This window comes from Fukomys damarensis, unplaced genomic scaffold, assembly GCF_012274545.1.
Source record: "Fukomys damarensis isolate Sample0158 unplaced genomic scaffold, DMR_v1.0_HiC HiC_scaffold_14, whole genome shotgun sequence".
NCBI lineage: Eukaryota > Metazoa > Chordata > Mammalia > Rodentia > Bathyergidae > Fukomys > Fukomys damarensis.
Window position 1 is genome coordinate 71,264,035 of NW_022900926.1, and position 27,214 is coordinate 71,291,248.

The 27,214-nt window shown below is 39.2% G+C and overlaps 2 protein-coding genes across 3 annotated transcripts in view; one reads left to right on the forward strand and one right to left on the reverse strand.

Annotated features, from left to right (window-relative positions):
- The window catches only part of Rtn4ip1 (reticulon 4 interacting protein 1), a 40,988-nt gene extending 17,807 nt beyond the window's left edge, over positions 1-23,181 (reverse strand). Inside the window, exons 1-5 of one of the 2 annotated variants that reach the window (XM_010621807.3) lie at positions 22,470-23,181; positions 17,387-17,538; positions 16,399-16,467; positions 15,221-15,345; positions 4,302-4,350 (exon numbers count right to left, since the gene is read on the reverse strand). In XM_010621807.3, coding sequence (XP_010620109.1) covers positions 4,302-4,350; positions 15,221-15,345; positions 16,399-16,467; positions 17,387-17,538; positions 22,470-22,743 — 669 coding nt within the window. In that variant the 5' untranslated portion in view covers positions 22,744-23,181. The remainder of the gene's footprint in view (positions 1-4,301; positions 4,351-15,220; positions 15,346-16,398; positions 16,468-17,386; positions 17,539-22,469) is intronic. The other variant, XM_019207151.2, reaches the window with a different exon arrangement.
- A 78-nt stretch (positions 23,182-23,259) lies between these two features.
- Positions 23,260-27,214, forward strand: part of Qrsl1 (glutaminyl-tRNA amidotransferase subunit QRSL1) — a 36,904-nt gene continuing 32,949 nt past the window's right edge. Inside the window, exon 1 of the mRNA XM_010621808.2 lies at positions 23,260-23,392. Coding sequence (XP_010620110.1) covers positions 23,369-23,392 — 24 coding nt within the window. The 5' untranslated portion in view covers positions 23,260-23,368. The remainder of the gene's footprint in view (positions 23,393-27,214) is intronic.

Sequence of the window (27,214 nt, forward strand, 5' to 3'; positions counted from 1 at the left end):
AAAAAAAAAAAGACACAATTACACATGCTCAAAAAATGGCTATCTCAAAAAATGAGAACCAAGACCTGTCATGTAAAGATACAAGATCCCAATGATGAATGTAACTGTACTGTATACCTAAAATGTACCAATAAACTCAATGAGGAAAAAATAAATAAATAAGTCACACATGTAAAAAAAATGACCATCTCAGCTGTGTTCAGAACATAAAAAGGCAAAGCTCCTTCATTTGCATCTCTAAAAAGTGTTGATGCCATGCAGCAAAACAATCAGCTATCTGGGGCTAGGCGCTCTTTACAAAGGGCAAGAAAAAAGTGGCCATTTTACTTTTAAACCACGGATGAGGTCCTCTCCTTTGAAGTAGGAAGACATAAATAAACAATTCCCAGATTTTAAACATGTAGATGAATTGATCTAAGAAAAACTAAATTTAAATAAAAAGGAAAGCTAAATTCTGATGATTCTGGATTTAGAATCAAGAAAGCATCCTGCTCCAAAAGTGCTGTAATTTTCCGTAGTATCAATTTGACAGGCTTTATTTTTATTTTTTTTTTATTTTTATTGAGTTTATTGGTACAATCTAGGTATACAATACAGTTACATTCATCATTGGGATCCTGTACCTTTACATGACAGGTCTTGATTCTCATTTTTCCCCTTGTCCCTGCCCTCCCTTCACCCCCTCCTCCCCTCCTCATTTACAAACACTTTATTTCCATTTTTTCAATTTCTCATATTGTTTTCCTCTCCCTTACTACCTTTCCCCCACCCTTCCCACTTTCCCTACACCTTTAGCCCTTTACTTCCTATTTCACATTATTAATTATCTCATTAGGATCCTGTGTACTATTATAGTTTTTCACACCAGAGAAACTATTTGGTATTTCAGTTAAAGAAATCTCTGTATGAACATTAAAAATAGGGAATCCTAAAATAAAACTAAAAAGGAAAGTAAAAGAGAAAAGGCAATGATATAAGATTAAAATAATCCTTAATTCTGAAGATGAAAATGGTCCCTTAACATATTTAAATTGCTTCTAGCTCTTGTAGTCTTATTCTTTTTTTTTTTTCATTATTTAGAGAATACTTTATTAGTTTCTGTAATCAAACTGATAGGCTTTCTAATGAGTTTTTTTTTTTTTTAATGAAAATGATAAAGCACTGATTACAGAAGAAGGCACGGGTTAAGGGTTAAGTAATGGCTCTCTAAACTCCAGAACACATGAGCCGTTGTTTTATTAATTTATTTAGGCGGTGCTGTGGACGGAAGGGTTCACCACCACTGGCCTAGAGTTTGACTACACACTCAGGATAGTTCTGCATGTTGCTCTGTCTTCTGTATTTTCTGCAACTTGGCGTATCTAGAGATTGGATCAGACTGTTTCCTTTAGTAAAACTGTGAAGGTGGTCAGGCAAAACTAGAGAAGGCGTATCATATCATGTCTGCTTGTTAAACTTTTTATAATCTTGGCAGCTATCAATGCTCAATATCTGTATCTGCTTATTGGTGGCTGCAAAAATAGTGATGTATTATTTCAATGAGTAACTGGAATACTTTCAGTATCTGTTCTACTCCCTTGCTATGCTTTTCACCAATCTTTGCCTGATTTTAATACTGGACCCTATCACCTGAGTATGTTTATACCTTCGATTCTTTTATAATTTAAATTTCCCTATTCTGTTTCTCTTAAGGTAGCATTATATATTGTGTTTATTTAAATTCCTTCTAGAACAGTCTTCATTACTAAATTTCTTTTTCATTTATTTTTTACCTTTTTTCCTAAGTTTTTCCAATCCTGATTTTTTTCCTTTTCTGTCTCACATTTTTAATACCTTTTAGCTTGTTGTGAAGTGGATTACACTTCCATTTCATGGACACGTTTTCTGATTGCTTTGTCTACAGATACGTTATTCTACTCTTTATTGTTATTTTCCCTGTGATAGCTTTCTATGGGGTTTAACCTCGACACTTTTCTATTACTCACTTTTCATTTTATTAAAATATTTTTGTTATGAAACATATATAAAACTGTATAGAAGAGCTGGGTGTGGTGGCGCATGCCTGTAATCCCAGTACTCGGGAGGCTGAGGCAGGAGGATTGCTGTGAGTTCAAGACCAGCCTGGGCTACACAGTGAGTTCCAGGTCAGTCTCAACTACATAGTGAGACCCTGTCTCAACCCCTGCCCCCACAAAAAAAGACTGCATAGAGTGTATGGCTTAACAAACTACTACAAAGCAAATCTCTAAACATCACTCAAGATTAAGAACTACAATACCACTCATACTCCTAAGCTTCCCAGTAAAAATCCCTTTATTCTTAGAATACTAATGATGACTTTTATTACAGGTTTGCCTTTCTTTAAAGTTCTACTACTAGGCATTCTGCAATACTGTTACTTAGTTTCCCTGTTCTTGAATGTAACTGAATGTAGTCATATGAGGGCCCTCTTTTATATCTGAATTCACTCAACATGTTGGCTGTGAAATTCAACAACTCCACTGTCTGTAACTATGGTTTGTTTTCATGACTATATTGTATCCCAAGGTAGGAATCTATCGTTTGTTTATTCATTTTACTGTTGATAAACAGTTGCACTGTTTCCAATGGAAGATATTACCAGGACAGTCTAGTTCTGAAATTCTGGTACATATCTTTTGGTAAACAATGCCTCATGTATCGGTAGGGTAATATGCCTAAGATTGGAATTACGGGGTTGTCAAAGGGTGATGTATATTCAAATTTAGTATGTGGGGAACCACGCCAATGATTGCACCCAAAGCAGGCTGTAAGCAATGCAGGCTGTAAAGAGCTAACCATGAAACTGGCTTATTTAAGGAGTCTGACAAAATCATACAAGATAATACACAGCCGAGAACAGAGCAACTCTTACTCAAATTCTGTTCCTAGCCTAACAGAAGAATGCTGTCACTTCTTTTACCAGCCTAGTTTGCATCAGCAATGTATCCCTAGCAACCACATGTAGCCATTCAAGCAGCCCCTTTACCTTAACCTAACAATGACTGTGTCACCAATAAATATTGATGGTTCTGGATGTTTAGGATCTTTGCTTGCTCAAGTCTTTGCTTGCTCAAGCACTGGTCATCCCAGTTCCTCGTCTCTGTATCTTTAATTCTTTTTTTTTTTTTTTTTTTTTTTGGGTGAGACAGAGTCTCACTATGTAGTTGAGGCTGTCCTGGAACTCACTATGTAGCCTAGGCTGATCTCAAATTCACAACGATCCTCCTGCCTCAGCCTCCCGAGTGCTGGGATTACAGGTGTGTGCCATCATGCCTGGCTATCTCTTTAATTCTGTAGCTTAACTTTTTCTTCTCACCATACATCATAGCACTGAGCAGATCGGGATCCATTGCACGGGTTTCCAATATTAGTAGATGGTACCAAGTCATTTTCTACATGTTAGCAATTTTTACTTTAACCAGTAAATACGATCTTTCTCTTCTGTTTTTTTTCTTTTATTTATTCATTGAAAATGTTTATTGAGAGTGTCTGGACTGAATCTTGGATATCTATCTAAGAAAGAAAAAAGGAAAGGAAAGGAAAGAAAAAAGAAAAGGAAAGGAAAAGGAAAAAGAAAAGAACAAACAAATGAAAGAAAGAGTAAAGATGTACCCCTCAAGGGAGTTCTTCCCCCTCTTTTCAAGTTGGATTAGTAGAGGCCTGGGAAGTGCCAATCACTCTCTGGGTCCTAAAAGCACAGCACCCAAGCCCTCCGTCTAGGAAAAGGATATGGCAGAGGCTCACCAGTGTCCATACCAGGAAGAGACTTTCTGGCTATTCAGGGTCCTTTGCAATTCCCTATGTGTTTCAGGGTTAGCTTGTCTACTTACACAGAAAAAGGCAACTGGTATTTTGATTGGTATTGCACTGAATGTATAAATTACTCTCAGAGAATAATGCCATCTTAACAGTATTTGGCTACAGCATTTCTACATATCATTTAGAATAACCTTATCTATGTCCATAAAAAGATCTACAGTAACTTTGATTGGCACTATTTCCTATTATACCGCAAATCTCCATCTTCTGTACTGCCCATGGTCTTCCTAAAAGCTCCCTGACATTTACTATACAAAACATTCACATGTTAAACCACTAGAAAGGTGAACACTTCCTTCTACATTAGAACATGTTACTCTGGCAAGAGCAATCTGAACTTACTATGAATTTATGAGAACCACCTTTCTCTTGGATTTTAAGAAAAAGTAATTTATAAATGTGAATGTAACAATGTAAAAAAAAGATCTTCCTATTTACAAGGTTAAAAAAAATTTTTTTACCTGTATTGCAAAAGTACCGACCCCGCCAGAAGCGCCCAAGATTAAAACTCTGCAATGCAAAAGAAACCATAATGAGAATCTTAAGGAGATGTAAGTAGATAAATGTTTTCGACATGTAACCGACTCAGTGACAGTTCCTAAAGCAAAGTCATTCTGCTTCCCAAGATCAACCTACATAGGACTTTAAGTTCATTAAAAAACTGTTAAGTGGGGCTGGGATTTAGCTCAGAGGTTCCACTGCCTGTCTGCGCAAGGACCTGAGTTGGATCCCTGGTAAAAAAAAAAAAAAAAAAAAACTATCGAAGAAGTTATAAGTACTTAAAATTAGACAGTAAATGAATTCTTGTAGAGAGCACGTCAATGTAAAGGATGCAGAGAACATAATGCCTCCCAGAGTACAGTGTCAGTGTGTTCCCAAGAGTGGAGAGTGAAAGCCACCAAGAGTGACAATGTGGGAAACCTGCTATGTGACCCCCCAAGACTGAGAGTGATATCTAACCCAGCAGATCACCCTAAGATGCGCGTAACCCTGTTACCTAAATTCAATGTGTGGAACCCCAATATCTACTCAAACAGCCCCAATATGTGTGAAGTGATAAAACCCAAACCAGTGCCACAGACCCCAGTTAAAATGGTATAAAAGAGAGAGCACAGAAGACCAGCTCATCCCACTTGGTGACCGATCCAGTTCAACGGCAACCTGCCAGACGAGATCTTGGAGGAGACCTCGGTCGAGACATTGGACGCCTGCCCGGTGTGGACCCCTGGATCAAGGAGTACACAACCGGATCGACAACTGCAATCACCAGGAAAGGAGAAACAAAGTCACGCTGCTCGGGCTTGTGCAGGTACAGGGAGTGGCAACTGGCGGGTATGAATGAACATGTTTGATGTGTGACATATATAAAATATATAAAAATCTAGTTGGCAACTACTATGGTCCTGACCTCCAGTTAGTGCACACGCCTGCTCGCAACAACTCTTTACCAAGAATATATAATCAATAATAATAATTTCTCCTTTTTTAAGTAGCTCAGGACACTTTGTAACATTTGTCTTACTGACAGGGAAAACTTTAATAGCGAAAACTTAGGAAATTGTCACAATGTAAGATAACTTTGCCCTTCGCTATTTAGTTCAGAAATAACCTGCACCAGAGGCATCTAGTCTCCCTAAAGTTTTGTAAGTGAAAAGAACCACTGTTAGCTTTGTTGACTAAACAGGCTCCCTTCCCCTTGGCTAGAATGGATAACTCTTAAGGTAACCTCCCTTAACAAAGAACAGCATCTGGGTTGAAATTCAGCTGCCTCTCCACACCATGTTTTGAATATCAGCAATATGAACTGTGAAAATGCAATGTAACCACCTGCATGAGATCAAGGCTGTAAAACCCTATAAAAGAAGGAGTTGTAACCCAATGGAGAATCAGGGCACTGCCATTAGGTGTCATTGATCCTCATCAATGGAGTAAACTTTATTTTACTTCCCTTCTGCTGCCTCTCTGTGGGTCACTTGCCAATTCCTTCCCTAACATTACAATTTCTGCAGACTAAAATTACCATAGCGTCTTCTGTAAGACAGAGATTTAATAATCCAGGCCCTTTTCGTATACTAGTTATCTTTACAAAAATCACATTCCTGACCACAGTCCTGATGACATGGAGTAAACATCTTGTGTCCAGACATGTCCTGCCACGCTCATCAACCATCACAGACATTAATTCGTCCTCGAGATGACTTCCTGTTAAAGCAGATGAACGCTTTCTATCAACACAATTATCCTGTGCTGCTCATTCTCACCATCCACTCACTAGAGCCTCCTGCCACTCAGGACAATGGTGCTTAGCTTATGGGTGAGTCGGGGGCAAGGGCCAAGAAGAGAAGTCATGGCTCCTTTAAAATTCTGAATTTCCTAAAATAACATGTAAAATTTGGTGTGAGTACGCGCTGGTAAGGAAGGGTATCTAGACCTAATTTCCATTTCCCAGAGAAGTTTGTGATCCCAAAAGAGAATTAATGGTCAAGAATTACTGCTCTATGCTTTCTGTGGGGGAGAGTGGGGTTTGAGATAGAGTCTTGCTGTGTATTCCAAGCTGGCTGAACTCACTGTGCAGCCCCAGCTGGGAAGTCAGTAGTGTGCCGCCGCACTTGGCTCGTCTTACATTTTATTATGCTTTACTCTTGGATTAAGCTAGCACTTTAGAGAACTGCCTACAGGGACCGCAAGGTTTCAGCAAGTTTGTTCGTAGTGAATTGCACTTTCGTAATTACGCTACCTATGGAGGTTGAGGGACGTTACAAAAAAGTAACTGTTTGGTATTTGAGACTCCATTGGCTAAGGAGATACTGTAGAAAGAAGTCCAAGTTGTACTCACAGAAGAACATTTTTCTGAAGACTAAGTGGTGGGAGTATCTGTTATTTATGTCAAAATAAACTGTCTTGGCTGCTACAAAGGTAGCATTCGCTACCTAGCTCTGGCTGGTACTCTGGATCTCAGAACATGTTTAAGAGCTACAAACTTAAACCTACTTTTATTTCATTTTCTTTCTCTCACCCATATCATAGAAGTCTGGTTATTACCCTTTATTCGACCTTAAGTTACTACTAAAATTTCTAAGCTAGCTGTTTCCTCTGGAATTAATATCATTAAATGTAACCAAAGTCTCCTTGTAAATTATGTTCCTTCTAGAATAGTACTAACTTCACAGAATCATCAATTGTGAAGAACAGAAGAAACTCTGAAGACCCACTCTTCTAAAACTCTTTAATTAACATATCTTACAGTTTTGGGGAAGAAAGCACTAAAACTGCCTCAGTGACCCAGCTAAAAATCAATTCACCAGTGAACTATTTTACCCTCTTATTTCACTGAAATGTAGCTAAACTCTCCTCCAAGCTCTTCTCAATCTAAATCTTAAACCTCTCCTTTTCCTCTATTTCCTAAGCAGAACTGTCCTGCTCAGACACCCCAGACCCCTTACGCTTTCCACTAAGCTCCATGCACTCATTCTCCAGGTCCCACACATCTTCCCGACCTGCTAAGCTCTTCGTTCCCTTGAAAGCCTAACTCCCAGTTTTGCTCCACAACACCCCAGACATAATCCAGAGCCAGCCACACATCTGGCCTCCATCACGCCGTTAAGTCGTGCAAACATCCTGCTTCCTAAAGGATTCTGCCAACTCTCAGAGACAGAGATTCCCAGTTATGCCCCGCGCAGGCCATACTACCTTAGATGTACCAGATGCACATTCAGGGTTCCTTGGCTTTAAAGATTGTTCAATTAGCATTAGATCCCTCAGTCGGGGAAACAATTGCTGCCACCTGAGAGCTGGAAAGACTACACCAAAGCTTCTTCCAGTAAAGAAAGTCTTGAATTTCTAGTTCCCTCCCTAAGAAGGATGGCTTAAAAAGACACTAAATACAATGGCTGTTTAAGGACTGACTGTCGGACACACCGCTGACCTCATTATTGTCAGTTCCTCTCTTCTTCGTAATTCTTAATCCGAAGCAGCCTCATTTCCTCAAATAAGAAAGCACAATAATGACTCACACTAGGGCTTGGCAGAAAAGGAAGTGGTGAGGCAGGAGGAGCTTCCGTTCTGGACGCTGCCACCTGATGGCCCCCCAAAGCGCAAAAGAGGGTTTGGTACAGAGAAGAAAGGTGTGCCGTGTTGTGTGCTGCTGGTCCATGTAGAAAAGGTGCCAGGAAAATACGACACTTGCAAAAAGCACTATAATTCAAAATTGCCAAGATTTTTAATCACATGCCTCTCTTGCTTCCTACTCCATCAACACAACTCCTCTGAAGTTAGTAGGGATCGTTCTAGTGGCAAATGTAAACAATTCCAGGGAAACATGAATAATAGTTACACTGCTATGCATTCTTAAACCAAATTCCAAGTTGCTCTGTCATTTCTGTCTAATCTGAATTCTCCCTAAACAAAAATTAAAGTACTAAAGCAAAGTTGGCTTTTTTTTCCTGTGACTGACACACTTTTTATTTAGTATTTTGGTACTTAAGTCCTCTACGATCACAGTTTTCAATATCATAATCTTATGAGGTAGGTCATTAAAATTTAAAATTTTTTAAAAATGAAACTAAGTGCAAAACAACAGGAGAACCAGAAGGAACAAATCATCCTTCAAATCTCTGTATTACTGCTTGGTCTCAGAGATCTTTGAATGTCAAGGCTGGGTATCCAGAGACTTTGATTCTGTTCTCTGCTCTCTCTCTCACTACTGAAACCCTAAGTTTCAGAATCCTCACCTATGAAACAATAATCAGAAAGGTGCATTCGGGGAGCCAATGAAAAGTAACTGGTAATTTAATCTAAGCTTATATTCATTTCCCCACCTTTCTAACATACAAGTACATGGCCTCCATGATTCCCATCATCACCACCACATACAGAGGGTAAAAAAGCCACAAGCTCCATCTGCTAACTCCTGATATCCTAGAAAAATGACTTAAATGCAGCTATATCTTCCACAGTAGAAACATATGGGCTTTAAGAAATAAGGATGATGCTGAAAAACATTTCTTCACGTACAATGGACCCTCAGGTTATGACCAGCCTGACATACAAACAATTGGGCTATGACCAGAATTCTAGTTTCAACTTATGAACAAAGTCTTGAGTTACAAAACTGTCTCAAACCACTACCCCCCCAAAAAAAAACATTCTTACAAGTACTAGATGTGGCTAAAGGGAAGGTGGTTTAGTGGTATCATAGTCTCCTATCTATAGTTTCGTTTGATCTTTCTTTATTTATTTTTTTGGTACCGGGGATTGAACTTGGGTCCTTGCGCTTGCGAGGCAGGCAGCACCACCACTGAGCTAAATCCCAGGCCCTTCCTACCTATAGTTTTGTTCTCTGCAGTTTCAGTTACTTATAGTCAACAGTGACCCAAAAATGTTACAAACAAAATTATAGAAATAAATAATTTATACGTTTTAACTATCATAGTAATTATATAACTATTCTATTAGTTATTGCTAATCACTTACTGTGCTTATTTTATAAATTTGATGTACAGAACAAAAAGCTAGTTTGTAGAAAATTCTTCCAATCAAAACATGTAAAAATTTCACATCCATCACTATAAGGAACACATTAACAACAAGCTAGTTAATAAGACTTGTTCATTATAATCCAATAGTATCTGAGGTTTATTCACTGCACAAGAAAACGTGGAATGCCTTGAAATCTTAGTTCATTGATAAAAGAAACTTGGAGGCACTGTTCCAAAGTTGACAACAATCCTAAGTTTTATATGATCTGACCAGTAGAAGAGAGGAAGCAGGGTTTAGGATTAATCACAAGTTTGCACTCAAGGTAAATCGCAATTAACTGACATTAGGATGAGAGTTGGGGTGACAGTCGGTTAAGTGTCATTTTCCACAAATTGAGTTTGAAATACAAAGGAAACAACTAATTGGAACTCAGTAAAGAGGTTAGGCTTAGAAATATAGATCTGCAAGTTACCAAATTCTAAGTAGAAACTGGGGGCAGATGAGAGAACTGTGAGAAAAACAGGAATGACAGAGTGGGACACTGTGAAAAGAACTTATTTAAAGGGCTAGAAGACAGAAAGACTTTTTTAAAATGACAAGAAATGGTCAAGAGACAAGAAGAAAAGTAAAGAAGTCTGGTGTCCATAAAATACTGCCAGAAACTATTTGTCAGAGAGAACAAACTAGAAAAAGAATTTAGAAGTATCAGTCGGTTTGGCAACTTAGCTCTGACCTCACAAGGGTACCTGTGTAACTAAAATGTCCAGGAGTGACGTTTCTACTCTTCTGTTAACTGAACCTGTCCCCAACCCTAAACAACTTGGTCAGGTACAGATGAAAAGCCAAAGCCCACAGGGGTTGCAGGAGCAAAGTGGGGAGAAATTATGTGGGTGGGGAGGTAAAGCACAGGCAGTGGAAGGCATAGGAAGAAGGAAAGCTCCTGGGATGGCCAAATGGCCATTTTAATTTTAATATGAACATACTGGGAGGAGGATCGGTGTTTTTAAGTTTGAGCCTGTTTATAAACAGAATAGTCAGATACCTAATTTACACTTATATGACAAACTTCCAGTCATAGAGACCAATGTCAAAAAAGAAACTGAAAAATGATCGCTAAATTCACTGTATTGCGTTTCCAGTGTACAGAACTTAAAAGTGAAATTTATTTTGTGGAAGTGGAATGGTTCGATTTCTAACACTTTCTAATACTTCTGTCAACAGAGTGAAGTACAATTTTCCCAGAAAGAGATGAATTTCAGGCAGAGCATGAAATATTTAAGGACACAGAAGATACTACCAATAATTAAAACCTTCAGACTGTACCATATTCAGGAAGCATCGGATGTAACAACTTTTTAAAATATTTCTGTTCATCTTTAGAGCCCTAAATTACCTACAAATAAATCAAAGAAACTACAGACATGTTGATAACAGGGAATAATTCAATCTGGCATGTTTAGTGACACCAAAGTATAGAAAAATTGACATATGACATCAACAGTAAATTCCTCTTGGTTCACCAAGGCTCAGTTGTTACACAAACATAATTAGAGAACTAAGAAAGAACAAGTAGGTAAACACCACTGAACTCTTAGAAAGCACTGTCTTAATTTCAGGAAGTTGCTAGTTACAAAAGAGCCTATAAAATCTTTCAAGATGCTAATAGTGAATTTTTTCATTTCTTTACATTTGTGGCAGTATTGGAGATTGAACCCGGGGCATTCGCCACTGAGTCACATCTTCAACACTTTTTATGTTTATTTTGAGAAAAGGTCTCACTAAGTTGCCTAGGCTGGCTTTGAACCCGTGATCCTGCAGCCTCAGTTGCCCAAGTAGCTGAGATTACAGGTGTACATCATTATGCTCATCTTATTACCACTAGTTTTTGCTTTTTCTCTTTTTCCTTAATTGAATGGTTAAAAAGCAAAACATACAAGACTTAGTACATGATAACAAATATTGACCTGTTTTGTACAAACTAAAGTGTGCGTTTATGCTAACACTGTAGGTTACAGAAAAAGAAAAATTATTGCTTAGAGAAGCCAAAATATGTTCCATCAATCATAATGAATAGTCAGAGTGAAAAAAAAAGTTCACTTAGGATACTGGAACCTCTGAGTTTAAGTACAATACAATGCCACTGTATAATGTCTTCATTAGAACTCCTATTGGGTTGGGGATGGAGCTCAGTGGTACAGCACTTCCCCAACAGGTGCCAAGCACTGCAAAAAAGGAAAAGATGTTTATAGTTCTTTAAGGTGCTCATCTCTCATAATTCCCACTAATAAGTAAAGAAGAGGTGGGCAATTATAGTCCATGAGTAGCGACTTCAGTAAACTGACAAGTGTTAAGTGCTAGCACCCAAATGATGTCTGAATCTGCCCAAAATCCAGGTGTTGAAAGTATAACCCACGTAATGGTATGGAAGTGCTTAGGTCATGCAGGTAGAACCCTTAAGAATGGGGTCAATGCTTTAAATAGTAACCCACAAAATATCAACTGGCCCCTTCCGGCATGACAGGGAAAGCATGAACACACTGTCCAGGAGCCAGAAAGCTGGCCCTCATCAGACTTGGAATCTTATCTTGATCTTGAACTTTCCAGCATCCAGAACTGAGAAAGCCACCAATTTATATTTTGTTATAGCAGCCTGAAGAGATGGACATCAGGATCTCTCTACAGCTCACAACATATGCATCCCACAGGTCACCATGCATATGAGGGTACAAGAGAGGTTCACGATGTAATGACCAAGTCGCTTTACAATGAATTCTACTTTAGGTTGACTAACATGGGAAAATCAATGAACAGATCTAACTATATAATATAGTTAATGGCCTCAATAAGGTACAAAATTAGCCACTTCTCAATCAGACTCACTAACTATACCAGTGGTGGCAAATCTTTTAGAATTTTCAATGATATAAACAGCCCACGGTGACACACATGCCACAGGTTCACATAGTGCCCTATACGCAGTGACTAGGAGGACGCTCCAAAGAGACCAGACATTGTATGTGATCTCCTGCCTATGTGCTGGCAGAGTGGAGGATATGGGGCTCCAGTTTCCCAGTTCAGGCCATGACTGCCGAAATAGACCACAACAGCATACCAGAGAATTATCCACAAAGCCAACAGCAAGCCAGGAGTTCATACCTACATTCAAGGACAGCCAGCCAGATTTTTGTCTTAAATTACTTTCAACAGTATATTAAAAGTATTCCTAGAGAGCCTTAAAACAAAGGAATGCAAATTCTCTGACCATAGTATATATGTAGTCATTCAGGCACAGAAAGGCTAATGCTTTTAAGCGGGGGATAAAACAAAACATCAATGTCATTGCAAAGCCTACAACAGCAACAAAGGTCTAAAAAACCTGGAGTGAAAATAGCTAAAAGTAGGAAACAGCCCAATGGCTCATCAAATGGAGACTGGATAAATAAGATGTGCTGTTTTTTTTTTTAATAAAATGGAGTACTACTCAGCCATAAAGAATGAGAAACTAGAGACATTTATAGCTAAGTGAATGACCATTGAGGCCATACTCTTAAGTGAAATAAATAGGATACACATGTGTAAATACTGAATAGTTTCTCTGGTGTGAAAAACTAAAAGTGTAAGTAAGATTCAAGATATATAATTGATAACGTGTAATAGTAAGAAAATACCTAAAGGAGTAGGGGAAGTGAAAGGAGTAGGGGAAATGAAAGAAGGGAAAAGAAAAAATATGAGAAAAGGGGAAAATGGAAAAAAAAAGTATTTGTAAATTGGAAAGAGTGGAGGGGTGAAGGGAGGGCAGGGGAATGGAGAAAAAATAAGAACCAAGATACATCATGTAAAGGTACAAGATCCCAATGATGGATGTAACTGTAATGTATACCTAAAAGGTACCAATAAACTTAATGGGAAAAATAAACAAATAAGTAATAAATGTGCAGTCGTATCAGAAAACAAAATCTGGAGTGAGATTTTTGCATGGTTAAGAGTAGAAAAATTAGAAAAATCTGTGGTCAAATACATTTAATGCAAACAGTTTGACCAAAATGGCAACTTCAAAAGATAGGACAGACAACATAAATAAGGTTGACCTTTAAATATTTGCTTTGAATTATATGATAAATGATAGTACCTCATTAAATGAACAGTCTTCACAAGGCTTTCAGAAACATTGTTTAAACTTTTACTAAATTTAGCACTTTATCCCTCAGTACATTAAATGTAAAGTGCACTATTTCATAACAGGAACATACAATGACATAGACTTTAATTTACCTGCAAAATCCCTTAATAAAAAAGAACTATACTGGACCGGGGATTTAACTCAGTGGTGCTGCCACCTGCCTCACAAGTGCAAAGTCCAGGGTTTGATTCCCAGTACCAAAAAAAGAAAAAGAACTATATTGTTTTAATTTACTATAATTTTATCTACAGCTCTCCCCTCCCTTACATTAATTGAATGATTCTTAGCACAGCTTTCTCAACAAGAAAAAATGATCAGTTTTTTCTACGGTACCAACTTTATAAAGCAAATATTATGTCCTTGCTAACAGCCACCATTTTCTGAGTGCCTATGTGCCACAACCCGTGCCACCAGTTTTATGTGTCATTAATCTTCAAAACAAATTCATAGACAAAAAAAAAAAAATCAATTGAGTAAGTCACTGAGCTAGAAAGCAGCAGAATCTGGATATGATCTCAAATACAACAGTCCCCCTATCCACAGGGAATATGCTGTAAAACCTCAGCAGACACCTGAAACCACAGGTGGCACTGATCCCTGTATCTACTTTGTTTTTGTTTTTTGGTACCAGGGATGGAACTCAGGACCCTGCACTTTCGAGACAGGGAGCAGCATCACTGAGCTAAATTCCTGGCACCCCGCTGTATCTACTTTGTTTTTTTTTTTTTCTATACCTATGGTAAAGTCTAATTTATAAACTAGAACTAGTAAGAAATCAACAAAAACGTAATAATATAGCGCCACATAACTACAGGTCATAAAATTATCTGAACATGGGGTCTTCTCCCTCTCATTCTCAGTTCCTCTAAAACATCTTACTGTGCTGTCTTCATCCTTTCAGACCACAATGGACCACAGGTTACCTGAAAGTGAGGAAGGTGAGCCCGCAGGTGGGAGAATGACTGTACATCTGAGACATTTCTGGACAATATGTTGGCACCACTTAAATAAGCATACATTCAAGTCTTCAGAGCATCAGAATGGGCCTAAACATCATGAATATTCAACAGTGGTTTGCAGTCCCCTCATATTTGCTTTTCACAGAAATGCACAAATAAAAGCAGGGCATGGTGGCGCACGCCTGTAATCCCAGCACTTGGGAGGCTGAAGCAGGAAGACTGTCATGAGCTCAAGGCCAGACTGAACTACATGGCAAAACCAAATCCCTGTCCCAAAAAACTAAAAAAAAAAAAAAAGAAGAAGAAGAAGAAATACACAAATGTGAGAGCAGCTCCTGGAAAGTGTATGAATAAAACACCTTCGGGCTGGGGATTTAGCTCAGTGGTGCTGCCACCTGCCTCCACAGTGCAAGGTCCCGAGTTTAATCCCCACCACCAAAAACACAAACACAAACAAAAAAAACCCTTCACCTTGACATCATTCTTAGAAAGTGTGTGGAATAATTTGTAACCTTTGTAGGAATATGATAAACGCTATGGACCTTGGATGCTCCCACTCTACATTGTACATTAGTTTAGAAGGTTTGGACTCCTGGAACCCCTCTACGCATTTCAGTTCAAAGAGTTCTTTGGAACTTGCTTCCAGTGCCAGCAGAACTTCAATCATGTACGTAATACTCATCTTAATGCTTCTGATAAACCTACTGCTCAGAACTAACAAAGGACAGAAGGCGTGCGTAGATGCCGCCGTTAGGAGACTTACCGTTTTCCCATGCAGTTCTTGTTATTCAGGCCACCAACCTTGTTTATGGCAGACCAGGCTGTGAGAGCCACATATGGCAGAGAGGCAGCTTGAATATGAGCGAGTGACTTGGGCTTGTGAGAGACCTGTATTTGAAGACAACGGTCACAAATAAACAGGGACTTGTAAGCCCATGAGCATAAGTAAGCACCTCTACCTCCTTACAGTCCTACTGTTTTCAGAGATAAATCTATAAAAATCTTCCAGGTTCAGTGTTTATTGCACACCCTATTCCAAGATTATCCCTAAGGAATATTCTCTCCAAGTAGCTCTCTACCCACCCACCTCACAAAGGCGCAGTAATATTTTGCAGGATGCATTATCCAATTTAGCTATTTCATCATTTATAAAAAGGCCACATGCAATATTCTCATTAGTCTTAACTATATCTAAAAATAAAACCATTAAACCTTAAATCTTCAAACACATTCTAATTTGTTTTGGGGAACAACTACTTCCTTTGCTCACCTTTTCTGAAAAGTAATTTTCCCATATTTTCTCCAATCCTAGTGATACCCTTTCCCCTTTCTTGCCTTCCTTTGGTGACCAATTTCCCCAACGTTAACCTCTCCCTTTCTATTCAAAATGCATACCTGATTACATGCCTCTTTTGGGGGGTTCTTTGAGACAAGATCTCACTGTGTAATTCAGGCTGGGCTTGAACGCACCGTGTAGCCCAATCTGGCCTCAAGCTCACAGTGATCCTCCTGTCTCAGCCTCACGAGTGCTCCGATTATAGGCATGTGCTACCATGCCAACTACACCTTCGTCTTTAAAGTTGTTCAAAACAGCTTGACACTTGCATAGCTCTGCTTATGATTAACCCATACTATCCATGGGATAAATCTGTTTTCAAACTGTTTACACTTGGTAGAAGAAACAAACAAACAAACAAAAACACAGCACAGTTCTAGATCTCATTCCAAATTTCTGTCCCACAAGACGGAGACTCTCTGGTCACCAGTTCTGTTAAAGTGACATCAAATGCCTTTTTGCATCTTTCCAAAATTCCCGGTCTTTATTTTAGCTTTTCCAAAACTGCCCATAAAACATGAGCATCATCTGAGAAACAACCAGTGACGTCAGACATTTGTCAGCCTCTATGTCCCCATGGTCCTTCAGCAGAGATCATGAGTTACCTCGTTCCCGCTGACCACAACAAATTCCGAGAAAGTGCCTTGTTTCCAAGGGGGAACTGCAGCCCAGACCTGAAATGCACACAGACACACAATTTCACTACAGACAGGGATTTTCCGACCCAAGCGAAGTACGAAGGTGTTCCCTAACACAACTTCACTCTGTAGTACACCAACAAAGAATCATTCTCACATGATACAAATTTCTTAGTATGAGTCAGGATGTATCAAGCCAAACCACTATGCAAGCAGATGCCGGTACAATATGCTGGACTGACTTGAAGGCTGCCGTCTCTGGGGCTCTACCACTAATTCGTTGTGGGACCTTTTTTTATAGCTTGGCTTCCTCATCTGTAAATAGGGCCCGACTGTACCCATCTCTTAGGGATTAAGTCAGTTATTTTATTTAAAAAGCAACCAGGACACAACTGGTTGTAATTATGGGCTCCCTACAATCTCCTGGCACAAGGGTTCAAAGTGACAAGTGAAAAAGATTACACCAAACCTTAGCTATTTTAAAACAATCTCATCCATGAAGTAAAAATTGTCATTTAAAGGCTTTTTCCAAGAAAAATCAAACAGTTCAAAAAGTTACTACAGCGCAAGTTTGTGGATTTTTTCTGGTTCTGTTTTTGCAGTACTGGGGATTGAACCTGGGGAGCACGAAGTTACATCCCTAGCCCTTTTTACATTTTCATGTTGAGACAGTGTCTCATTTAATTGCCCCAGGCTGGCTTTTTAAACTTGTGATCCTCCCACATCAGCATCCCAAGTATCCAGGATCACAGGTATGAACCATCATACACAGAAACTTTTTAATTATTTGAAAAAAAAAAAAAGTAACAGAATCAAGAACATGAAGGTTCCAGCCAAAGGTCAGTACCTTTATTGAAAAGATGACAAATGGTCAATGTAAAATACACTTCCAAAAGAATCACATTTGTACATTTAGAAATAGAACAAAGAATTTAAAACAAAAGAATTAACTCACCTCATCTCCGGGCTTGAAATACTTCACGTCAAGCCCACACTCCATCACCACACCGGAGACATCCCGACCTAGTGTTAGAGGAAATTCTTCCCCTTTGATTTTCACGTGCAAAGGATCACGCTTCATGTTCAAGGCTGTTGCTCCGTAACCACCTACAAAACGCAATTTATCTACTTATTCCAGAAGGACAGAACGATTTAAAAATTATAGGGTTACATGCCAGATATAAATGTTAGAGTCTTACAATATAGGTTATAAAATAATTAGCTAATTGATTTTTTTGCCATTTCACAGGAAAACATAAAAATGCATGTTGTTCCAGTCAAAGAAAATTACTTTGAAAGTCACAATCGCCCGTCCATACCAACACCACCACTGCTCAAAATCTCTCTGAAACTCAGCTTTTGAAACTGTCCTCAAAATTTTCGGTATTTTATAAATTTTGCGCTTTTAAGATGACATCATTAATAATGTATTCATTCATGAACTTTTTAAATAATAAAGACATCTGGTGCCAACTTTGGTAAAGAAAAGCCCATTAATAAAATGTTGGTATAAAGTACTTGATCCTGACAATGGTCATTGAAAACTAGTCCCCACCTCTGAAAATAAAATCTTTCTAGAATAATAACTTTAGGGTAAGCACAGAGATTCCCGAGTGCTTAAAATCCACTGCAATCCACCTATTCTGATACAGTAAATCAGGACACTTGCTCTGTGTTGTATCTTTCTTATTTTTAAAAATATTTACATAAATATCAGCTAAATAAAGCTGAAAACATTTTTGTAATAAGGGGTTTTGTTCAAATAAATTGGCTATTCTACTGCAATAATCCAAAGTAACTTATCATATAGCTTCAATATATAAAGTGACTTTTCTAAAACACAAAAGAATCTTGTTTTCTCTTCTGCCTGACATGCTTCTGAGACCAGTCCCCTTCTATGTGAGGCTCTCCTGAGGCACCCCTGCCTACCTTTCCAGGGTCATATACCTCTCCCTATTCCACCATGGATGCCAGAATTACTGTGAGGCCTCCCCTTGGCCCTCGCCCACTCCTGGCAGGCAGCGTGACGCTACCTCTGGAGGATGAGGAATATCCTAGGAACAGATGCTGCAGTATGGTGTGCTTCAGGGACAATGGGAAGGAACCAAACTAAGAGCCAGCTCTTCCAGATAGTTAAGGAAAGCAAGAAAATAGAGCTATAGGAGGGGACAACGAAGATGAAAAGAGGGTTTTTCAGTGGCTTTTTTTTTCCAAGAGGGAAAAATTGAAAATTTGTATGTCAATGGTAACAATCCAGTAAAAAGGAAAAAATTGATGATGCAGGAAAGCACTGCTGCAGTGATGCCCCAAGTAGATGAGAAGGGATGGGGAGGAGGGAAAATAACACAAATAAGGGGTTGGCCTTGGGAGCAATGAGAGCTAATGCAGAAGGAAGACAGAGACAGGGAGAGACACTGACAGGTGGGTAGTTTGCAGAAGATGTTTTTCCAATGAAAAATCAAGACACACGGGATAAAGTATTTCAAAGTTGGGACATCCCAGAAAAGCTAAGCTGACGGTCATTATGCCAACATCACACATTGCCATCTGGCTAGTTAGGACTGTACTACATAGGGGACAAAAGAAGTTCATTATGGGATACTCACAAAAACCGCACGCTCACTTCTCCTGTCTTACATCCCTTTTCCACTGCTAAAATATAAACAATTACTCACAAACCTGTATATGACTGAAGCAACAGAGGTGGACATTTAGCCATGAAAAAGTTTAGCTACAAAAAGGTTTCAGTCCTAAGGTTAAGGGCTGGCTGCTCAAGATTGTTTTTCCAATGTTCTTGGTAACCCTAATACGCCAATATATCAACTATATAGCCCTGGCTAATAATGGTAATGAACTTAACCCCAGATCCAGAATGCAGCAGCTGGCAGTTAGTAACTAAGAACCTGCTTGGTAGCACAAAGGAATGGGATCCTTAAGAGTTTCATTCCACAGGCCTGATTTGTTCAGAGAGTTGAGCTGATTCGGAAAACCCTAAATCTGTCATTGGTTTCAAAGACTTTAATCTCATGCAAAGAAACCAAGTTTGTTGGCTGTATTATCTTTCTATTTTAAAATTATTCATTGCTTTAACCATTTCTATGATTTATTATCTTCTAACAGTAATGACCATCTTCAGAAAAACAGCAAGCTTTCATCCTTCAAAAGAGATATGTCTCTTTCTTTCTTGTCAAGGGAAATGAGCGCTTCTGAAATTTTACAATCTTCTATTTCTTATTTTATTTCCCTGAGTTCTCATTTCACATATATTCTGCAACAACAATAACACTTTCTCAAAAAAAAACTCATAACGAGGATAACTTGCAAATAACATTACCCAGTCAAGTTGTAAAACACTAAGATGTCTCAAGAATACTACACAGAAGCAAAATATGCTACAGTATTATATTATTAAGCAGCAGCTAAGAAAAGTCCAGATGCATTCATCCTACTGAAACAAAGGCATACTTCACAGACTGTATATGTGGATCTTATAAAATGAAATTACCTTCAAGCCTGATGTAAAAGGAAACAGATTAAAAAAATAAAGCAAAACAGCATGCCCAACTAATAGTAACAATTATTACTTCAAAACAAAATTACAGGGCTGGGGATACAGCTCAGTGGTAGAGTGACTGGCTAGGATGCACAAGGCCCTGGGACTGCCACCCAGCACTGCAAAAGCAAAATATTCAAATGCAGACATCATCAAAACAATCATAGTTCAATTTTTTGGTGTGTGTAGGGGGGTTGAGACAGGGTCTCACTATGTAGTTGAGACTGACCTGGAACTCACTATGTATCCCAGACTGGTCTCAAACTCAGAGCAATCCTCCTGCCTCAGCCTTCTGTGTGCTGGGATTAAAGGCATGTGCCACCACACGCAGCTTCAATTAATTTTTAATAGGGCACTCTAACCACAAACACAGTGACTCCAAAATCTAGCTGAGCATGGTTGTGCACAACTGTAATCTTAGCACTTAGGCTGAGGCAGGAGGATCACCATGAGTTTGGCCTACATAGCGAGTTTAAGACCAGCCTGCACTACATAACAAGACCTGGTCTCCAAAACAAAACAAAACAAAAAAACCCTCCAAAATCTTTTGCCAAACCTCTTTCCTTAAAGAAATGTTTAATAGTTATTCCATCATATTATCTGGATAGGCACTGTCCAATAGAAATATAATGCAAGCTACAACAAAGATTATCAGATTAACATGTAATCAATACATAATTCTCATTGGCTTTTTTGTAGTCCTGGGGATCAAGACCAGGGCCTCATGCACAGAAAGCAAGCACTCTGTCACTGAGCAGTATTGCCCCAGTCCTGATATGAAGTTCTGAATAGACTTTTTTACTCTTTTTATCCAAGTCTTTGGACTCTAGTATTTTACACTGATCACCCTCTCAGTGAGTACTAGCCACATTCACTGCGTATGGCCATGTGTGGCTAGGGACTACAATACTCAAAGCACAGGTCTAGATAGTCACTAAGTACAGCACCATTTGAAACTGGAGTAAACAATCCAGTACCAGTGAATCTGATTTTATCTTATTTCCCTAATCCAGAACTTCCCCTCCAAGTGTGGTATGACCCAGTCTTCTCAAGGACTCTAGTCAGTTTTTCCTTTGCAATAATCTTTTCGTGGGGCTGGCTTTTCTTCGTTACTTCAAATAACATACCATAACAGATGGAATATAGAAGCACATATGAAAACCCAGCTGCCTTGTTAAACCATACAGCAGAGAGATAAAAAAGTGTGAAACAATGCTAGTCACACTAAATTTTTCTTCTGCTTATTTTTCAAAAGTTATTTTTAACTGTAACTTTCTGAAGGCAGATCCAGGTTCTCTTACTAGCTACTTCCAGTTTTGGCCTTTCGTGGATGTAACTGTCTGTCCTTTTCATGTCATTTTACATTTTTCTCCTGATCTCATCTTATAATACTACTGTATATTTATTGATAGTACAGCTCAGATGATAATCCAGTAATTTTAAGTTTTGACCAAAAAATGTGAAAACTGCTAGTAATTTAATATAACTTCTGGAAAACAAGAGAAGGAAAAGGAACCAAAGTCTTAACATTTGTATAAGCTTCTAAATTCCACAAAATGGCCAAGATTTTATCATTTATCTTAATTTTACAATTGAATACACACAAAAAATTCACCATACATCAGTCATATATGAGAACTGTTACTGAGGCAATCTGTTCAATGTAACTATAGTTCTACACACAAACCCAGAAAATCAATAACCAAGGGCTAAATTAAACTGCCTATGTAAGCTTACTTAAAACACTAAAGCAAACTGCTTTGTGATTAACACTGAGGTTAATCATGCTAAAAGATGTTTTTCAGCTTCAGAAGACCTGGATGAGTTTCCATAAGCAAGACTGACAATATTTTGTTAGTACTTTCCAAACTTGAATTCAAATATTTTCAGCAACATAATACAATTATTATACAGTATATATTTAAAGAACATATGGCTCTCCAAGCTTTGTCGGTAATCCCAGCAGGAAATAAGATGATCAACATTATTTCAGTTTGGAAAGAAACATAATGGGAAAGTGCTGAGGGCAAAATGCAGTAACAAATGAGCAAAGTATTGTGCCCATACCCTAGAGTCCAGCTGCTTAGTATTCTGGACCAATAAAGAAAGTTGTTAGTGATGGGAGAGCAAGAAGGATGGAAATTACTGTAAAAATGCACATTCTAGACTGATGTGAGTACATACTACTGTGTGGGGCCTCAGATTACTACAAAGTTCTGAGAAGCACACCAAGTTACCCATTAGACACAACTATCAAGTCCCAACTTAGCATTTTAAGAAAGCATAGAGAGAAATATTCCCTAAAAGATTAAAGAATAATGGCTATTGGGATTTCAAAATTCTTAGATAACATTTGCAGAGGTGTTATAAAAAACCTGAATGATTCCAAGTGTTAACCAAAGCGTAGTCAAACATTTGATTTTTTTAAAAAAACTAAGCACTTAAAGATTTTTTAAAGATAAGAAAATGTCTTTTGAAAACTTACTTCTCATATTAACATCTATAGGATTTATACTTGCAGCATGGACTTTTATAATAACTTCATTTGGATAATGTATGATAGGTAACATCATGTTCTTTGTGAATCGAAGGACTTCATTCTTCCCGTATCTATCTATCACCCAAGCTGGCATGACAGTACTCCTTGGAGAGGTAGTACTAATCTTCCTAACGGAAGGCTTCTGTACAATTTTGCTTCTCCAGAAACAAGCCGCAGTACATGCATTTCTTCTAAGTACACAAGTCTTCAAAACCTCCATCGTGAAAAGTGACTGAATAGCGCTCAATAAAATGCACTTAGATGTGTCAAACGCTCACCCCTGAACTCGATCAAATTGTTAAACACACTAGCCAATTTCAAAATTGAGCATTCAAAAGTGAAGTTAACCTAGTGGAGCAACAGAAGGAAGAGTATGGAATTGCTACTCCGTTCTTCGTATCAAAAATTAACGTTTAGTCGGTATTCTGTACATTCTCTTTCCTGCCTTATCCCCCTTCTCCCTTTGAAAAATAAAAGGAAAACGGAGCTGTGCAACCCCACCACCGCACCCCAATCCCTGTCCTGGGAGCTTTCAGCAAGACAAGTAGACCTGGCTTCCGAGTCCAACGCCACGCAAAATCAATCACTTCTGAATTCCCGGTGCGACCGTAGCCCGGAGTCTCCTTGCTAGCCCGCTCTCCTCTACCGATGAGGGTTTTCAGCGCCAACCAATCATATGCAAAGATCTTGTCCTCGGGTTGTAGTTTGACCAATCCAAGCGCTCGGTGTTGAAAGGTCCTTTGACAATCAAAGATGGCTGCGCCCAGTAATACCAGCTGCAGCTGTTGACCTCTTTTTCCTCTTTGCTACCTGGTGTCTGGGGTAACAGGCTGAACCTGAGAATCATGTTGGGCCGGACCCTTGGAGAAGTGAGTGGAACCGGCCTGATGGGGGATTCGGGAGGGCTGAAGGATTCGCGGACTCGGTGCACGGAAGTCTCCAGGTTTAACCAAGCATCCTGGTCCGCCTAGCCGCCTTCTTTCCTTAGACGGAATGGGGATCTGGCTCTTTCGGTTTCTGGGCTCTAATCGCCATACCCGCTCTGGAGTGAGGATCCCAACAGAGGAGATCTCTGTACTGTGGAGCTGTGAGGTGGAAGTGTACGTCCATCAGCGTTCTCCGTATTAGACTTTTGCTGGGTCGAGATCCTAAAGAACAGGATCAGCATTCAGAGAATGCTTTGCCAGAGAAGGGAGATTTAGCTGGTTCACCTGAGCCTCTTATCCCAGCTGATGCATTTTCGCGCTGATGGGAGTGGTGAATCAGTAGCAAAATTTAAACAAATACTTGTTGGCTTTTATTTTTTTAAAAATTTTAACGCTTCAGCTATCACCAAGATACCTACAGTTCCCCTACCTCTGTCTGCATTTCTTGCATATCGTTTAACACTAAGACTATTTGTGAGTGCTTTCTGGACATTTCTTTCGAAGGTCCTGTATGGCGAGCCATTACGGTGAGCCTTGACACAGGCCTAGCCATGACTGAACTTTGCGTCACCTGGCTGGCACGGAGGTGCTCTCGCCCATAGCCACGGGCGAGTTCAGCTAGTAGCAGATGTAACCCATAATGGTCGTTATTGTTTCCCTCTGGAATGTGTGGGCGGTACTCTCGCTCCCGTGTAGCCCTCGCTCCCATGCAGCTGGAGAGTATAAAAGGAAGAGGTTCTGTAATAAAGCAAGCAACATAAGAAGAAAGGTGCCTCCCGTCTCTCTGTCCTCATCCTTTCAGGTTTAGGACCTGCTGGCAGGATCCTGACGTCGCGGCTCGCGACAGTCCTGTAAGCTGTCAATGTAGCCAGAGTTGAAGTTAGCATTTTAAGAACCATCCTACTTCTCAGCATTCATCTTCAAAACAAAACTCCAATGTTTCAGAATTTTAATACAGACTTTTAAACATCACAGATATAATCCTGGTAGACTCTCGATTCTTTTTCATCTTTCATGTCCAGTAAAGCAACAGTCTGTTTATTTCTTAAATTTGGCTAGGATTTGTTCTCTCACTTCTATTCCCTACTTTGGTGTTGATTTGGGTCTTTTTCCTTTGCACGCAGCTTGCTCAACCTTTATAACTGTTTGCAAGCCCATTCCTATCAGAATCACCTCAGGCAATTGTTTAAACTACAGCTGTTTCACCCTTTAGAATTAATCAGACAGATCGTGTGGTAAAGCCAAGGGTACATGGTTTAATGGTGTCTGCAGGTGCTTTCTGGTGCTAAGTAGAGATTGAGGACCTGTTTTGCTTTCCATCTTCCTTTGTATTTCCACCTGGGAAGTCTCTTTTCTTTCTCAGCTGCTGCCTTTCAGAAAGCTACAAAATTTGAAAGCTTTTAAATCCGCTGGCTTTAAATAACAAATATTTCTTCTCCAAAATATATTGTTTTTACTGTCTTAAATTGCACCTGGCTTTAGTACTGTTAGTGATGAATCAAATTTGTTCTTTAAAAAAAGCCCAAAACTTACTTTAAAATATTAAACTATAAACTATAAAAATATTTCCCTTTTCTGCCTTTCCCCCATTGAGTACCTTCTTTTTTACCCTTTTCTGATGTTGAGCGAGCCCTTATTAAAAATAACTTCTGCCTCATGGGGGAGAAAAGAACCATTTAGGGGAGCTGACCCAAAGAAACACTGGGACCTTGCTTTCGCTTAATCAATCCTTTAACCAATATTTATTAATGCCTAATATGTGCAAAAAATGATTGTGGTTATTTCTTCAGCCCAACAGGTATTTTGTATTCACTCTGTATTTTTTCCACATCACTGTACAGATGCCCCAAATCCAATTATAAATTATGTATTCAGTACACATTTTTTTAAAAAAATAGGTACAGATCGTGAAGGGTTGCGATAATCAAAGAAAAATAAATTAGGGGAAAGGGCTGGAAACTGTACATCTAAGCCAGTTGGACGGGTTCGTAAGTGGAAGCTCAGGACAACGTAGTGGCAGGAGCATTAAAAGGGGGTAAAATGCCAAATAGGTAAAATTCCTATTGTACATTTTACCCAGGTATTTTCAGGAAGTATCTCAGTTACTTTCTCATAACTGGGACAAAATACCGGACATCCACAAATTAAAGGAGGGAAGGTTTATTTTAGCTCACAGTTGGTAGAGGTTTCAGTCCATAGTCGGCTGGCTCCAAGGCAAGATCGCATGCGAAAAGGAGGTAGTAGGCAGGACTCTCCATCTCCCTCTATATTCCATTCAGGCTACAAGCCTATTGGTTGGTGCCACCCACCCCAGGGGTGGGGCTTCCCATTTCCCCACCCAGAACTATGTGAAACCAATATCACACCCATGATACAATATTGCACACCCATGATCCAGCCACTTCCCAAAAGTCCCACCAATGAACACAGAAGGCTCTGAAGGGAGATCTGAGGGATATACCGTGTTTCCCCGAAAATAACCTTACTGGAAAATAAATTTCACCTATAAGTAATAGCTGATCATTACCATGGTGATGGCCCATGTCATGCAGAAGATTATACAGTACCTCACTATTCTCTTGTTCATTGGCTGCTCTCATGGCAACAAACACAAGGATAGGCTGATCGGGGCTGGTGTTTTTTATCTCTAGTTAGGTCTTATTTGGGAGAAACATGCTGAGCCACAACTGGAAGATAGAAGACTCTCATTTTTACCTTTCTTGTAGCATGATCCCAGTGTTTCTAGGAGTTAGTTCTAGGATGATATTTGAAAGTTTAACTAATAATATATTCAGTTGGCTTCATAAGAAGTTTTAATGACTATAGAGAAATAGATTCCAAATTTTAAACCACTCATTCAGTTAACATTCATTGATTTGCTTTTGCTTTTTGAGACAGGGTCTTGCTGTGTTGTAGTTCAGGCTGGTCTTGAACTTGTGGCCATCTTTCTGCCTCAGCCTCAAGAGTGCTGAGATCACAAGTGTGCGCCACCACACTTGGCAGCTAACATTCATTGAACACCTCTGTATTGGAGGCTCTGAGGATTAGCACTGACAACAAGCTCCTGCTCTTATTTTTTCATTTGTTTTTGGTAGGAAAGTAGGCATTAGATAAGCTAAAGGAGGAAAAAGGATAAATGGTATAATTTCAGGTAGCACAAGTACCATGAAGAAAAATTAAGCAGGCAATAGAATAGTGTGCCACGCAGAAGGAACAGTAACAAAGACCAAGAAGCAAGGGCAAGCTTCACATGTTCAAGGACTGCATCAAGGCCAGCATGCAGGTAGAGAAACTAATGAGGGGAGGTGGATGATTAGAGAGGCGGGCACCAGATCGTGGAAAACCTCTGAGGCCACAGTAGGGTTGGAGATTTTATCTCGAGTGTAACAGGAAGCCTCTAGAAAGTCTTGAGTCTTTGGACATTCCAATTTAAAATAGTTAATGCTCTTTCAGGTGATTTTTAAGGAGCAAGGTCTGTAGGGAAGCAAAGGTGAGGAAGCAGGAAGACTTGTTAGCTGCTGCATTCACAAGAGATTGCAGCATGGAGGGTGACGGCAGCAGAGGTAACTGCACAGGTATTGTTTTTTAAGTCAGGGCTGGGTGATGGATTGGATGTGGGATTTGAGAGAGAGAAGAATGAAGAAAAATATTTACATTTTTGACCAGTGACACTGGGAAAATGGTTAATACTGGAAAGACTATAAAGAGAACATGTTTAGAAGGAGGTTCTTAAGAGTTCCTTTTTTTTTTTTTTTTTTTCTACAT